Source organism: Podarcis gaigeae, assembly GCF_964106915.1.
Source record: "Podarcis gaigeae genome assembly, chromosome: 17".
Classification (NCBI taxonomy): domain Eukaryota; kingdom Metazoa; phylum Chordata; class Lepidosauria; order Squamata; family Lacertidae; genus Podarcis; species Podarcis gaigeae.
In genome coordinates this window covers 30,065,490-30,080,258 of record NC_139694.1, presented here as the reverse complement: position 1 = coordinate 30,080,258, position 14,769 = coordinate 30,065,490, and the positions used below count along the sequence as shown (strand labels likewise).

Below are 14,769 nucleotides of genomic sequence, written 5' to 3'. Positions count from 1 at the left end.
GGTTCCTTTCCCATTGTAACACAGCCGTGATCCAAATTGGGTTCAATTTCTAGAATAAAAATAACTCAAACTTTTGCTTTAAAAGCAAAGGAGACAACATAAAAACCGTTATCTGTAACATACCTGATGGACTAAAAAGGTTTTCAGCACCTGTGTAAAAACAGGTAGAGAGGGAGAAGTTCAGCTCTCTCCAATAAGAAATGAAAATATGTTTCCATATTTCCTGTATTCAGGATCATGCAGACATTGAATGGAAATTTGCTCGAACAAAACTTTGGATGAGTTACTTCGAAGAAGGAGGGACTCTGCCTACTCCGTTTAATGTCATACCAAGTCCCAAATCTCTCTGGTACCTGATCAGATGGCTGTGGAGACAAGTTTTCAGGAAAAAAATCAGAAAGAAACCTGAAAGTTTTGGAACAATTGGGGTAAGCAAAAATTGCCATTTTCCTCACCACCTGCCTTTCTTTATGTTTAGGTGTTATCATATATATTAGACACCAGCATGTTGGGCAAAAGCTAGCCTGGGCACTACTTTTTTCCATCTATCTCATACTACTGTTGGGAGACAAGCACAAAATGAAAATATCCACCCCTTCCCTTTTCTGGTTAAGGGAAACCAGAACTGATCAGTGTTGCCTATCACCACCAAAATAATGAGTCAGGTGTTACGAATTTAGAAAGACGTACCGTAACTTTGACATCTTAAAATAACTTTCCCCCAAACAATCCCCAATGATGGTTTTCATTACCAAAAAGCTATGGATGAGAACTCCCGACTTACTATCATGTAAAAAGACTGCTGAATTAGTAATGTTTGTGCATGTGTATCATATTAATACACACATCAGGGAGTCAGGATTGGACATTCAATAGTCAGCCTGAGTTAATTGCCATAAAAAGTGTGGAATTGCACACACACACACACACACACACACACACACAGCACAGCTGTAGTCATGCGTCTCCCAAGTCACTATTTTGCCACTTCCTTTTCCCCATTACAAAGGATATTTTTCCTAAATGTATATGTTAGGTGTAATGTAAGATGAGCAGTTAATACGCATAAAAACTGGCCATTGTGCTCATTCACTACACCTCCTGAAGAATCTGCCCATGAAGAGGGAAGTGTGCACCTTTCCTGGTCAATAAATGCAAACCCCCCACCCCAACAGGCCTTTGGGGAAATTGACTAAATCTCTCTAACTGCATTTTGTGCACTCTCTGGCCATTCTGCACAATCCCTAACACAATGAATAAATAAATATTTATCTGAAGACCTACCCCCTCTTTCCAATGTTTGGCTGATCACAGGGAAGGCATGTTGTAATCCATGTAAGATTAGGCAGTGGGCCAGAAGCAGAGGGCAGGGGGCCACAGATTTCACACTTCTGAACAAGAGCTAGATTAAAAAAGATAAGAGCATGTTCCTTGGAGGCTATGCATACTGACTGGAGAATGTACAAAATGCAGTTGATACATGCGTATTCCCCAAGGCCTGTTGGTTTATGTATATTGACCAGGAAATGAACACAATTCCTTCTTCATGGGCCGATTATATGCACATTCTCCATAAGGTCTTATATCACCCCTAACACACACACACACATTAAATTTTCAGTCAAAGTTTCTCTTTATTGACTGCCTCATATCTGCTCTGCCTACACTGTCCAATTTCCATGAGCCAGGGCTAGATGCAATAAGTAGTCTGAATGTGGCCTCTGTTTTCAAAATCCTAATGCCTTTCCTGGACACTGAAATTGATCCATGTTCATTTCTGGTCACCATTTTGCAGCTGTCTTAAGCAATCAATCTTCTCCTTCTCCTCCTCTTCTTTGACCATCACTCTTAGCCAAGTGTTACTTTCCTTGAAATAAAAGGTTTAATTTGGGAGCTCTTGTGAATGGGTCTTTCCTGTAAAATTGACATGGACTTCACATTAAGATGGAACACTATTCATATTCTTCCTTGGATATTATCTTTTTGACAAAAGGTTTGCATCAAATGAAGCCCAATTTTGAGGCAGACCTTTTGTGGATGATTTTGGCCACGGTGGACATCTCTGCTATTCAGACATAATTGCTTTTCAAATATCATTCCAGCTAATTTATGTTCTTTATTTTCAGAGGCGTGCAGCTGATAATTTGAGAAGGCATAATCAGTATCAGGTAACCAATCTCATCTTTTACTTTTTTTTACTGGAAGGAATTGAGCATTTTGCTCAGGATGTCACTCAGGATAGGATACCGATTTAGTTTCCAACATAGATATTGCCGTTCCATTGTTGGATACAATTATTCGAGCTTATCTTCTGCCCAAAGCTGTTCAAGAATAAATGCTTCCAGTTGCAGGTATAAACGTTAGTGCCTGGGGAATTTGCAAATGAATATACAGTGGTACCTTGGTACTCAAACAGCTTGGCTCCCGAACGCCGCAAACCCAGAAGTTAGTGTTCCAGTTTGTGAACATTTTTTGGAAGTCGAACATCTGACGCGTCTTCCGATTGAGTGCAGGAAGCTCCTGCAGCCAATCGGAAGCTGTACCTTGGATTTCGAACCGTTTCAGGAATCGAACGGACTCCCAGAATGGATTAAGTTTGAGAACCAAGGTACCACTGTATATGCAGGTGCACATCTCATTGAAAGCCAGGAAGGCATCCTCACTTGCTTGAATATCTGGTTGTACAGCCAGATGATCATCTCATTGAAAGTAATGGACAGCATCCACCTTTGGGCTAATTCAAGCTACTTTCAAATGTATTTACTTCCATTGCACTGTGAGAATTAATGACATTTTTGCTGATGTCTCAACTTGTGCTAGAGCAAGTCAGAGGCCAAAGCTAAGGGCTGTTGTGGCCCTTCAGCTCAGTTCAAAACATGGCACCTGCACAAATTTAATTTTTTTATAAACAAGGGTCAAAATGAAGACAGGTTCCCCTGGATCCTTACAACTCCTGTGTGGCAGAATCTGTTTCTCTGAAAAGTGACCAGCTGGCAATTGCTCTACATATAATGATTTTTTTAGTCCTTTTTTTGTAATTGCATAATTTAAAGCAAAAGGTGATGAAATTTCTGATTCATCAAATGTCAAGCAGCACAGTTAGAAGTGCTGTCAAAATTGGACTGCTCTTATCTTTCAGGAGGTCATGAGAAATCTGGTTAAGAGATACGTGGCTGCAATGATAAGAGATGCTAAAACTGAAGAAGGGTTGACCGAAGAGAATTTTAAGGTGACTGCTCTTATGTTGGACACCTTAATAACAATGAATCAAAACATTAAAGAGCTTCATGTGGTGGTGGGGAATAAGCTAAGATATTTGCCACTGAAAGTTGAGTTCATTTACACACAAAAACGTACTTGAAATACATTGTAATGCAACAATTTTCACACACAGTGTCTAATATCAAATATGAAACATTAAAAATAGAAACACAGTCTGTAGGGTTTACTGGATGTAGAAATAAACCAAGACCTAGAAGCATAGCCAACCCATGAAATCTGGATGCCTTGTGAGGAAAACATGACAGGAATCCACTCACTGTCACTTAGTGATCTCATAACATAGCAGGGAAGAGTTTGTGAAAAAATCGTGAGAGCTAAACTTTATGACGTCTCTTGCACCTTTCCATAGGCAGACTGTATTCACCTTGCATGAAACAATTCACTAAGTGGGGGTGTGGAGAACTAGGAATACTATAAATGGCCTCAAGTGAACTTTTATTTATTTCCCCCTTCCCCCTCCAAAACCCACACTACATCCCCAAACCCAAGTTTCAATTCTCTCTCTCTTTTTTTAATCATAATTTTTATTAAATTTTCCCATATTTCATTTAATTCAATACACATATTCACAGCTTATATTATTTGCTCAAAGTGAGCTTAGACTTCCTTCTATCTCTCTTTCTGACATCCCTATAGTCAATTCTCAACAGCTGAAAACATTTCTGCTACTTGTAAATAGCAAGATGCTTATTAAAATAGCAATTTAATGATATTCCAGCATTTATCTTGTGAACTGCCCTGAGACCTTCGGATGAAGGGTGGCTATTTATTTATTTACAATTCCTTTCATGTTAAGCATAGCATTTTTCTTCTAATGTTTTAGGAGTTAAAGCAAGATATTTCCAGTTTCCGCTTTGAAGTCCTGGGTTTGTTAAAAGGAAACAAGCTGTCTAATTTACAGTCCTCAAAAGTCAGCAGAGAAGAGTCCTCTTTGCCGGAATCTGATGAAGGAAATGAAAATGGAGGAGACGAGAAAATTAAGAAGAGAAACCTTAGCCTTTTTGACATAACTTCCATGATTCACCCCAAAGCAGTGGCAAGAGCCTCTGAAGTCCACAGCCACAGCAATGGGTCAGCCATGATGACAAGAGTTTCCTCCAAGGAAAAGCAGAGGAAAGTGAATTTTATGAGTGATGTGAAGAAGTTTGGGTTCTTTCACAGACAATCCAAAAGTGCTGAGCAAAGGACGAGCATCTACTCAATTTCTGAAGATGTTTCCCGCCAACAAACAGAAGAATGTGAGAAAACTCCTGAAATGGGAGTGAAAGCATTGGTTGTGAACTGCGAACTCAACGTTCGGGATCTCAGCGAAAGCTGTAGCGTAGGCACTCATAATCAGGCCAGAAATGAGGCGCTGGACTCAAAGGTGGATGAGAAAGTTGCTGCTGCTTCTGAAATGAAGAAGGCTAATTTGCCCACACCAAAGGATTCTCCGGACAATGAGCAGGACTTCAGTAGTAGTGACTCTGTTGTGAAACAAGAAACAATTGTTCAGGACAATTACCTGACAACAAGATTGTGATGAGTGGAGGCAGAAGCCTGTAGAAACTCACTTGGCGGTGGTGATGCTTAAATCAGAAAATAAAGAATCAAAGCATTCAGAGGCAACATAGCTGTAAGATAGCTCAGTGAAGAAGAGGAAATGGAGGAGCCTTCTGTTTTGTAGCCTGCTTTAGCTTTCACAGCTTCTTTTACATTTTTTATTAAATGGGAGCATCTTGTATTCTTGTACTGTTGCAATAACCCACAGATACTTTTTAGCTATCTTTTTCAATTTGAAATAAATGCCATTTCTCTCCTGTGATAGTTAATTGCCTATGGTAAATATTTTTCTATGCAAATAAATGTAGCTTAACAAAGGTGCGAGCCTTTATGAACCTTTTTTTAGGATTCCTAAAAATGGACGAGAGAGAATCGTCAGTGCTGTCTGTCAAAGGGTGATAGCCAATATTACTCTATGATTAATGTCGGATATCTACTCTGACCCATTGAAAGCGATGGACAACTTTAATAAATTGATTTTGGTGGGTCTGCTCTGAATATGATTTAGCTGGCTTTACCCAAAATTATTTAACTAGTTAGAAATCTTATTTATAAATAAAATTTTAAACAGTGAAATAATTTATTGAAATTGTTAGTGCCTATAATTTACTAGTAATCATTTTGCTATTTATGTAAAATAGCGTAAATTTGTTATTTATGTATACCCTATTAGTGATCACCATTTCCATACCTAAAAAGTGTTGCAGCCGAATTTTTAAATTTGAAAACTTCAGATATAACCCTGCAGCAAAATAAAATATTAAGACTTCTTTAGTGGAAGATGCCCATGTCAAAGCAACTTTGCACATGCATTTTGCTGGAAAATGGGTTAATCCATCCTTAGCCTCTCTAAGCCACACACATACCCCTCGATGGTCTGGGTTGGGGGGGGGGGGGAGAGCATATTTTATAAAATGTCTCTGAATGATAACCTGGAAGCAGTTGTGACTCTCCACACACACTCAAGCTTGGATTAATCTATGAGTCGTACACTTTCGAGAAGTCTCTTTTCACTTCTGCATTCATAATCCCAGTGTATTTCACTAGGAACACAAGAGTGCTTCAGAATAATCTAATTGATGTGCTATCAAATTATGACAATCATTCAAAATCTTCTAAAGAGAAACCTGAACCGAATCAGTCTCCTTTCCGAGATGTTGGTGGCCTCCTTTCTGACTCTTTGCACAATAAATACGATGGCTGGTATTCAACTAAGTTTTACTTAGAGTAGACCTATTGGAATTAATGAACATGACTGTCTTAGCCCCATTAATTTCAGTAGGTATACTCTGACTAAAACGAAGTTGAATACCGCCCATTGGCTTTTAAATGTACAATATTATTAATCTGAGAGTATTTTCATAAACAAGTGTTTTACTGTCAGCCAAAATAATTTTTGAAATTAAACAGTCTGTTTCTTTCTCATCAACGACTGGTGTTTTATGTTATAAAAAGACTAATATACACTACATTCATATCTGAACATCTGTTCCAGTAAATTGACCATGTGATAAAGCATGGCTGCGGTAAGGCAGAGAACATAGACAACTGAAAGCAAAAGTTCCCTTGCAGAGTTGTAGAGTTTCCTTCCAACTCTAAAATTCTGCTATTCTATGAGTTTCTCATTGGTTAGACATTGTGGTTAACACTTAATGCATCATACTTAATGACATCATGAGAGCCCACCCTATGACATCACTGGGGGCCATCTTCTGTGACATCACCAAGGGCTGACCCTAGGATTCAGGTTTAGACTCCTGATCTGGCAACCCTTCCTGAAATCTGTTCATGTAGTTCTGGTCCGCACTACACCTGAGGCAGCACCTTCTATGCTGAATGTTATGATTAACCTGCTACCAGGCCCACACCGCATGTAGCACAATGCTCTGTGCTGTTGCTGCAGACTCCCTCTCTTAGAGGAAGGAAGGTCTTCCTCATTGGCAGCGTCGCAAATGACTGTGCTTTCTGTGCCTGGGATTGCCATAGCAACACACAATGATCTGATTTACTCATGTTAGTGGTTGGTAACAGGGCATTAGGTCTCAGCTCAAAAATATTGAGGAGACACTTCTCTTCCACCAGACATCTGGAAATACAATCCCATATAATCTAAATTGTTTTTAGAATGGGAGCACTGAAGTTTATGTCTCCATAGTTCTGATCTCTCTTGAACAAGAAAAGATTCTCAATCTGTGTCACTTGCCAGCCTCTGATATGCCCAAATAGGATACTGTGTGTCTTCAGTGACGAACATCCCGGGGCGCAGTGTGTGTGTGTGTGTGTGTGTGTGTGTTATATGCATAATTGTTCAGAACAAAACCTAATCTTTCTTTCTTTCTTTCCACCCTACCCATGTGGCTGGGTTTCCCTAGCCACTCTGGGCTGCTCCCAACAGAATATTAAAAACACAATAAAACATCAAACATTAAAAACTTCCCTAAACAGGGCAGGTAGTTGTGGGAGGGCATTCCACTACTGAGAAGGCCCTCTGCCTGGTTCCCTGTAACCTCACCTCTCACAGTGAGGGAACCACCAGAAGGTCCTCGGCGCTGGACCTCAGTATCCTGCCTGAACAATGGGGGTAGAGACGCTCCTTCAGGTATACTGAGCCGAGGCTGTTTAGAGGTCAGCACGTGGGTGGCGCTGTGGTCTAAACCACTGAGCCTAGGACTTGCCGATCAGAAGGTTGGCGGTTCGAATCCCTGCAACAGGGTGAGCTCCCGTTGCTCGGTCCCTGCTCCTGCCAACCAAGCAGTTCAAAAGCATGTCAAAGTGCAAGTAGATAAATAGGTACCGCTCCTGCGGGAAGGTAAACGGTGTTTCTGTGTGCTGCTCTGGTTCACCAGAAGCGGCTTAGTCATGCTGGCCACATGACCCGGAAGCTGTACGCCGGCTCCCTCGGCCAATAAAGCAAGATGAGCGCCACAACCCCAGAGTCGGCCACAACTGGACCTAATGGTCAGGGGTCCCTTTACCTTTTACCCCACCCATCTGGCTGGGTTTCCCCAGCCACTCTGGGCGGCTCCCAACAGAATATTAAAAACACAATAAAACATCAAACATTAAAAACTTCCCTAAACAGGGCTGCCTTCAGATGTCTTCTAAAAGTCAGGTAGTTATTTTTCTCTTTGACATCTGGTGGGAGGGTGTTCCACAGGGCGGGTGCCACTACCGAGAAGGCCCTCTGCCTGGTTCCCTGTAACTTGGCTTCTCGCAGTGAGCAAACTGGCAGAAGGCCTTTGGCGCTGGACCTCAGTGTCTGGGCAGAACGATGGAGGTGGAGACGCACCTTCAGGTATACTGGACCGAGGCTGTTTAGGGCTTTAAATATCAGCACCAAGACTTTGAATTGTGTTCAGAAATGTACTGGGAGCCAATGTAGGGCTTTCAGGACCAGAGTTATATGGTCTCGGCGGCCGCTCCCAATCACCAGTCTAGCTGCCGCATTACTACACTCACAGAAATGCTACACTTTAACCTCAGCACACATTTAAAGTCAATGAGTGTGGTTTTGATGGGGAGCTCATTATGAGCATCATCTGAAGTCTAGTTTTCTTCCCCCAACACCTGTACCTGCCAAGCACCCTGTTTTAAGTGGAACAACTCCATTTTTGAGGAAGGTGCCCTGGGCTCTCGCAGCAAGCGGGTGGGTGTCAGTGGGCAGGGAGCAGCAGCCTGGTGGGGTTTTGGGTAGAAAAAGTTGAAGTGTATACAAGTCTAGCGCTCCCTTCTCGGATCATGTACTGTATCCTCAAAGGTTCCGTGTGAATCCACGCTAATGAAATATGTTTTTACAATTCGTTTCTAAAAGACTAATTTTACATTCCCATGGTAGTGATACAGTTTTTTTTCATATCCGAAAACCACATGAAGTAACAATTACAGTTCCTGTAATGGAAAAAGTGCTTTTCAGCTGTATCACTTGCGACTGTGCTTTGTATTGAAAGGGCATTGTAGTTGTTTTTTCCCCCCTCTCTCTCTCTTAATATTTTTCACAGTGTGAACAGAAATGGAATAATATGCATGTAGCTCTAAGGCGGTGAATGAATGAAATGGGCCCATTTCACTGGAGGTGGAAGAGAAAGAGCCATGTTCTTTTGCATCCTCCCACTGCACTGACTCACCCGGTTACCTGTGGTGCTGCAGATCTTGACCAACACACCTTGCAATGTGGCTCAGCAGGCTTGTCCTTTGGGGAGCTTCCAGGGTACAGAATGGCTCATACTTGCAGCAAAAAAACCCCAAATTATCAGCACCTATTATTTAAATCCACAGCTCATTCCTGTTGGTGTTTCTTCTATATTTTGAAAAGACTACAAGTTAGGGGGTGTTATAGAAACACAGCACTGAACTGTACCAAGGGTTTCTCTCCTCCTTTTCCTCTCCTCCCCCCCTCTTGCACCCTCTGCAAGTGTCAGGCTTAGGGAAATTGGATCCCTCCCCCGGTGGCAGTAATGAGCAGATCAAATGAAAGGAGCGCTCTTACCAGTTAGTTTCTTTAATAATCACAGCAAGAGACAAAGGAATGCATATCTCTCTAGAAACGGTGTTGCTCCCAGTTAAGGTGTACCCCCTCCATCCCCTTTAATCTACATCACACCTATGTCGGGTAATCTCAGCTTGTTGCTGTTGCGCTCTCTGTTCTATCACTCTCAAAGCCCGTCTAGTCTTAAGAGAAGGGTTGGGGGTCAGGAATGCTGTCCAAGGACACTGAATCTGCCAGCTGTCTCCTGGTGTTTTCTCTTCTAGCTGTTCCTCACCCAGTCTTTCTCAGCTTTTCCCCTCTGGGCTATGCCCCTCTGCAAACCACTCTTCTAAATCAATACAGTGGTACCTTGGTTCTCAATCCATTCCAGAAGTCCATCCCTAAACCAAAGCGTTCCAAAACCAAAGCGCACTTTCCCATAGAAAGTAACGCAAAACAGATTAATCTGTTCCAGACTTTAAAAAAACAACCCCTAAAACAGCAATTCAACATGAATTTTATATTCAGCTGTTGTCCAGTCTAATGGCAGCCATCACTGAGCGGCGATTTTTTATGGCAACAGCCATTTTGAATTTCCCAGCATTCAAACGGGGCCAGTGTGGTGTAGTGGTTAAGAGCGATAGTCTCGTAATCCTGGGTAACCGGGTTCGCGTCTCCGCTCCTCCACATGCAGCTGCTGGGTGACCTTGGGCCAGTCACACTTCTGTGAAGTCTCTCAGCCCCACTCACCTCACAGAGTGTTTGTTGTGGGGGAGGAAGGGAAAGGAGAATGTTAGCCGCTTTGAGACTCCTTAAAGGGAGTGAAAGGCGGGATATCAAATCCAAACTCTTCTTCTCTTCTTCTTGGGGAGCAGGGGTTAGTAGTCACTCTGATTCTATTCGTTCTCAGAGGGATTTTGTCTCCAAAACAGCTGGGGTGAAACATCTGAGAAATGGTCCTTGTCAGTTTGGCACAGCTGCATGTCATTCATCCTAAAACCTATAAGCGTGGTTGGGGGTTGGACTGACTCTAGGTGGCCAGAAGTGTGTTGAACCGAAAGCTTTTTCTTGAATGAGGGCCTTATCACCTCACAGACTTCAGTATCACATTACAAGTTTTGTCTCACATTTCCAGTAACCTTTTTGCTCTATTTCTCAGAACAGTTTGGCACTGCATTCAAGGTGCACTGAAGTGTTCTGGGTTTGATGCAGAAACAGATGGAGCTTTCACAGTATCACAGCTCTGTGTGTTTCAATTTCCAGGAAGACCTTAATGTCTCATCATTAAGATAATCTCATCCGAACACCAGGAATCCTCCTTCTTTTCAGAGCAATATGCCCGATCCAGAAGACTTGACTATATATTGTTTTGTTTGTTTATAGCACATCGAAAAACCAACATCTACCCTTGACAGCTATGATAGCACGATACTAAATCTGGCAACACCACATGTTTAGTAATGTGGTTAAAATGAAAACAATTTTTAACAGGCCTCCTTTATTATTAGGGGTCTGCAAAGCTTCATACAAAGAGGATGATGCACCCAATCTTGAAAATCAGATCATTGTCAGAGGACTCTGTTCTTTATTTTAAGCTTTTAAGAGCCTATCTTGCTCTTAACAAGAGTTCTGCTGGAACCTGGGGAAGCAGCTCCAATTGATTTTCATAGGAATCACTCTCACCTTGCAGCATTCTTGCAGAGAACATGGCAAACTGGTGCTGATTAAAAAGGGATAGCTCAGGACCATAGTGATTTCCACATCAATAGAGCGTGTTCTATTTGAGTGCAACGATCGAAACATATTGACTTGATGATCTTTGATCTGCTAGCTGTTGTTTGATTTTAGATATTTTCTTTTTACTCTTGTAAGCTGAGGAATCAGTCGTCTTAAGGGCAGCATAAAAATGTTTTAAATAAACAAATGGATGACATTTGTCACAGTGCATGTCTGAACTCACACGTTTGTCCAGCACTCACGTGTAGCCATGCACACACTATCAGGAGGTTGGGGATCTTTCACTAGAGCTATAACTTGTGTCTGTTTATGAATATATGTTTGCTTCTATTCCTGCCTAAGTAAAACTCCTGACACCTGATATGTTTTTTGTCCTGGGTGATCCTAACACCCTGTTAACTATCAGCTGGGCAACCCAGTAATGTTTAAAGGCAAAGAAATAGTTTTACTATTAGATTCTCAAGAGACAAGTAAACAAAGGAAGCTTTGTTTATTATATGAAATGAACATGACAGAAGACATAAATGCTGTTTCAGACAGTGAAATTACAATTTAAGCAAGCTGTACCTTGGTTTTTGAACCGTTTCAGGAATCGAACGGACTCCCAGAACGGATCACTGTATTTTTCGCTCTATAGGACGCACCCGACCATAGGACGCACCTTGTTTTAGAGGGGGAGAACAAGAAAAAAATAATTCTCCCCCTCTCTGCTCAGCACCCCTTCAGCGAAGCAGCAGGAGAAACGGAGCCCCTTCCATTTCTCCTCCCGCTTCACTGAAGGGGCGCTGCACAGAGAGGGAAAGCTGTGCAGTGCCTCTCCAGCGAAGCGAAGCCAGGAGAGCAAGAGGGATTGGTGCGCACCGACCCCTCTCGCTCTCCAGGCTTCAGCGAAAGCAACGCAAAGCCTCCAGAGCGCGGAGGGAGGACTCCCTCTGCGCTTCGGTGGGTTCGTGTTGCTATTGCTGAAGCCAAGGAGTCTGCATTTGCTCCATAAGATGCACACACATTTCCCCTTAATTTTTGGAGGGGGAAAGTGCGTCTTATAGAGCGAAAAATACGGTAAGTTTGAGAACCAAGGTACCACTGTATATGCAGGTGCACATCTCATTGAAAGCCAGGAAAGCATCCCCACTTGCTTGAGTATCTGGTTGTACAGCCAGATGATCATTTTATGGTTTGGTTTATTATATGAAATGAACATGACAGAAGGCATAAATGCTGCTTCAGACAGTGAAATTACAATTTAAGCAAGCAGCAAATCCCACCATTGATCTAAAGAGTGGAAGAATCCCTATCTAGTCTCAAAAGCAAGTGAGTGTGGCAGTTTTGTCAGCAGGACTCACAATAATAGTAAGCTAAGAAATGGAAGGCAAGGGAGGAAAAGTATACTGATTCTTAAGCACTTGTGTATTCATTCCTTGTGACTCTGAGCTGAATGAAGGTCCTTGTTAAAACTAAGAGAGCCATTGACTACAAATTTTAGGTAGGGGGCTTTGAGATGACCAGTTCCTATAGTTTCTGATGTCTTCCTCCAGAGTTATTGCCCATTTCTCACCTTGCCTATCTTGCAAATTAAGCATTTGAAAGTCTAGCATTCCAGTGGGCTGTGACTGAACTGGTTACATTTTCTCTGCTCTCTGCCTTCAAATCATCTAACGTTATCTTCTTGATGGTCTCCATTCAGGGAGTGAATAGACTTCACTTGGAAACTAAATTTGCATGTGCTGACTTCTATGCAAAATGTGAAGAACTCAGAATTTCCTGAATGTGTTTCAGGAGATGAGGCTAGTGTCTGACTGGTATATCAGTGTCACCAAAGTTCGGGATGGGGGGAATCTCTTGCTATATTAGGTTATGTTACTTTTCTTCCCTATGTCATCATCTACAGTAAGAAAACACAGAAAAATTCAGATTGACAGATGCCAACTGCAACCTGATCAGTTCAGCTGTGGGAGTGCATAATGACAAAAGACATGACAAAAAAAATGTGACCAGTCTCAGGAATGTTTCACAGCTGTGATTTTAGCTACTTTACAAAGATAATCTGCATGTGATGTATGTCTTACACATACAGAGAATAGTAACTTCTGAAGTTTTTGTTTTGCCTGCCAGGTGCTTGGCACACATGAACACACACTTCTAGACAGACAGGTGCATTTCATGGAACTTTGAAGTGTCAGGCATAGCTCTAATGGCTTTAGCCCAAACGTAGCAGAGTTTTCCTGCACAGCGAAGAAGCTAGTTGAGGTGGAAATGACTAGTCAGCTAGACTCAGAATAACTATTTACAGGATTTATTAAAAGGAAAATAAACCAGCAGAGTTTCTGCATACAAAACAAAGCAAAATAAATCCTTTCTTTCTCTCTCTCTCTCTCTCTTAACCATACACAGCACTCCTACTCCTAACACACCCTACACAAACTGTGCTAGCATTCCTAGATAACAGAGTTGAGTGCTGGTCGTTAACCAATCAGAGTAAGTAGTTTCTAGGTCAAGCAGACCTTGGCTTTTTGCTAAGAGTAAATTGACACTGCCTTGAGTTAATTGTGTGAAGCCAGAATCTGTATGTTTTCATGAGAATCAATTAACAGAAACTGAACAGCATTCAGGTAATAATAATAATAATAATAATAATAATAATGCAGCTTCCAGCATACATAACAACATAGTAAAACATTAAACCTTAAAAAGCTTTCCTATACAGGGCTGCCTTTGGTATTATGGTCCAAAATTTGTTCAGGGCTTTGAAAGTAAAGGTAAAGGGACCCCTGACCATTAGGTCCAGTCATGGCCGACTCTAGGGTTGCAGCGCTCATCTCGCTTTATTGGCCGAGGGAGCCGGCATACAGCATGTGGCCAGCATGACTAAGCCACTTCTGGCGAACCAGAGCAGCGCATGGAAACGCCGTTTACTTTCCCGCTGGAGTGGTACCTATTTATCTACTTGCACTTTGACGTGCTTTTGAACTGCTATGTTGGCAGGAGCAGGGACCGAGCAACAGGAGCTCACCCCGTCGCAGGGTTCGAACCGCCGACCTTTTGATCGGCAAGTCCGAGGCTCTGTGGTTTAACGCACAGCGTAGGTCAATACAAAAACCTTAACCCTGTTTATTGGCAGCCGGTGCAACTTCTTTATGTTTAGCAGCTGGATTATACACCGACTGCAGTTTCCAATCCAACTTTAAGGGCAGCCCCACACTGAGGAGATTTCAGCAGCCCAGTTGTGAGGTTGCCAGTGCACAGGTCACAGTATCTCTGTCCAGGCAATGCACAATATATGAGGAGAAAGTAAATGTTCAGATTATTCTGTTTCATTTTTTCAAATATACTTTTGTGTGAGAGATTTCAGTCCTTCCTTACTGAAGAAAACTCCCGCCCAGCAGCCCCTGTTGCAAAGTAATTGCAATGACACCTTCTTAATATTGACTTCTGAATAGTTGCGCTGCATGATTGCCATTTGTAATGCTAAAAAGAAAGTGGACTTATTTTAGTTGCCTTCTGCTGTTTTTAACATATCCAAATGAAATAGCCCAATTAACTCCGCAGGAGCTCGAACACTGTATGATCCAGATTCTGAACATATCTAAGTGCAGAATACTTAACTTGTCAATAAAAGCGAGAATATTTTCCCATTTTCCTCTCCTCGCAGTTCCCTAAAAGCAGGTGTTTTTTTTCTAATGCCGAGGCATGCTGGGGAAAGCAACCTGGGGATGGAGAGATCTCTGCTGAAAATGCCACTGTGT

The 14,769-nt window shown here is 42.0% G+C and overlaps 1 protein-coding gene across 2 annotated transcripts in view; it reads left to right on the top strand.

The window, feature by feature from the left end:
* Positions 1–6,249, top strand: part of TRPC4 (transient receptor potential cation channel subfamily C member 4) — a 59,475-nt gene extending 53,226 nt beyond the window's left edge. For both annotated transcript variants that reach the window (XM_083718633.1, XM_083718634.1), the window contains exons 8-11: positions 234–428; positions 2,127–2,168; positions 3,140–3,229; positions 4,106–6,249. In XM_083718633.1, the coding sequence (XP_083574759.1) occupies positions 234–428; positions 2,127–2,168; positions 3,140–3,229; positions 4,106–4,804 (1,026 nt within the window). In that variant the 3' untranslated portion in view covers positions 4,805–6,249. The remainder of the gene's footprint in view (positions 1–233; positions 429–2,126; positions 2,169–3,139; positions 3,230–4,105) is intronic.
* The last annotated feature ends 8,520 nt before the right edge of the window (positions 6,250–14,769 follow it).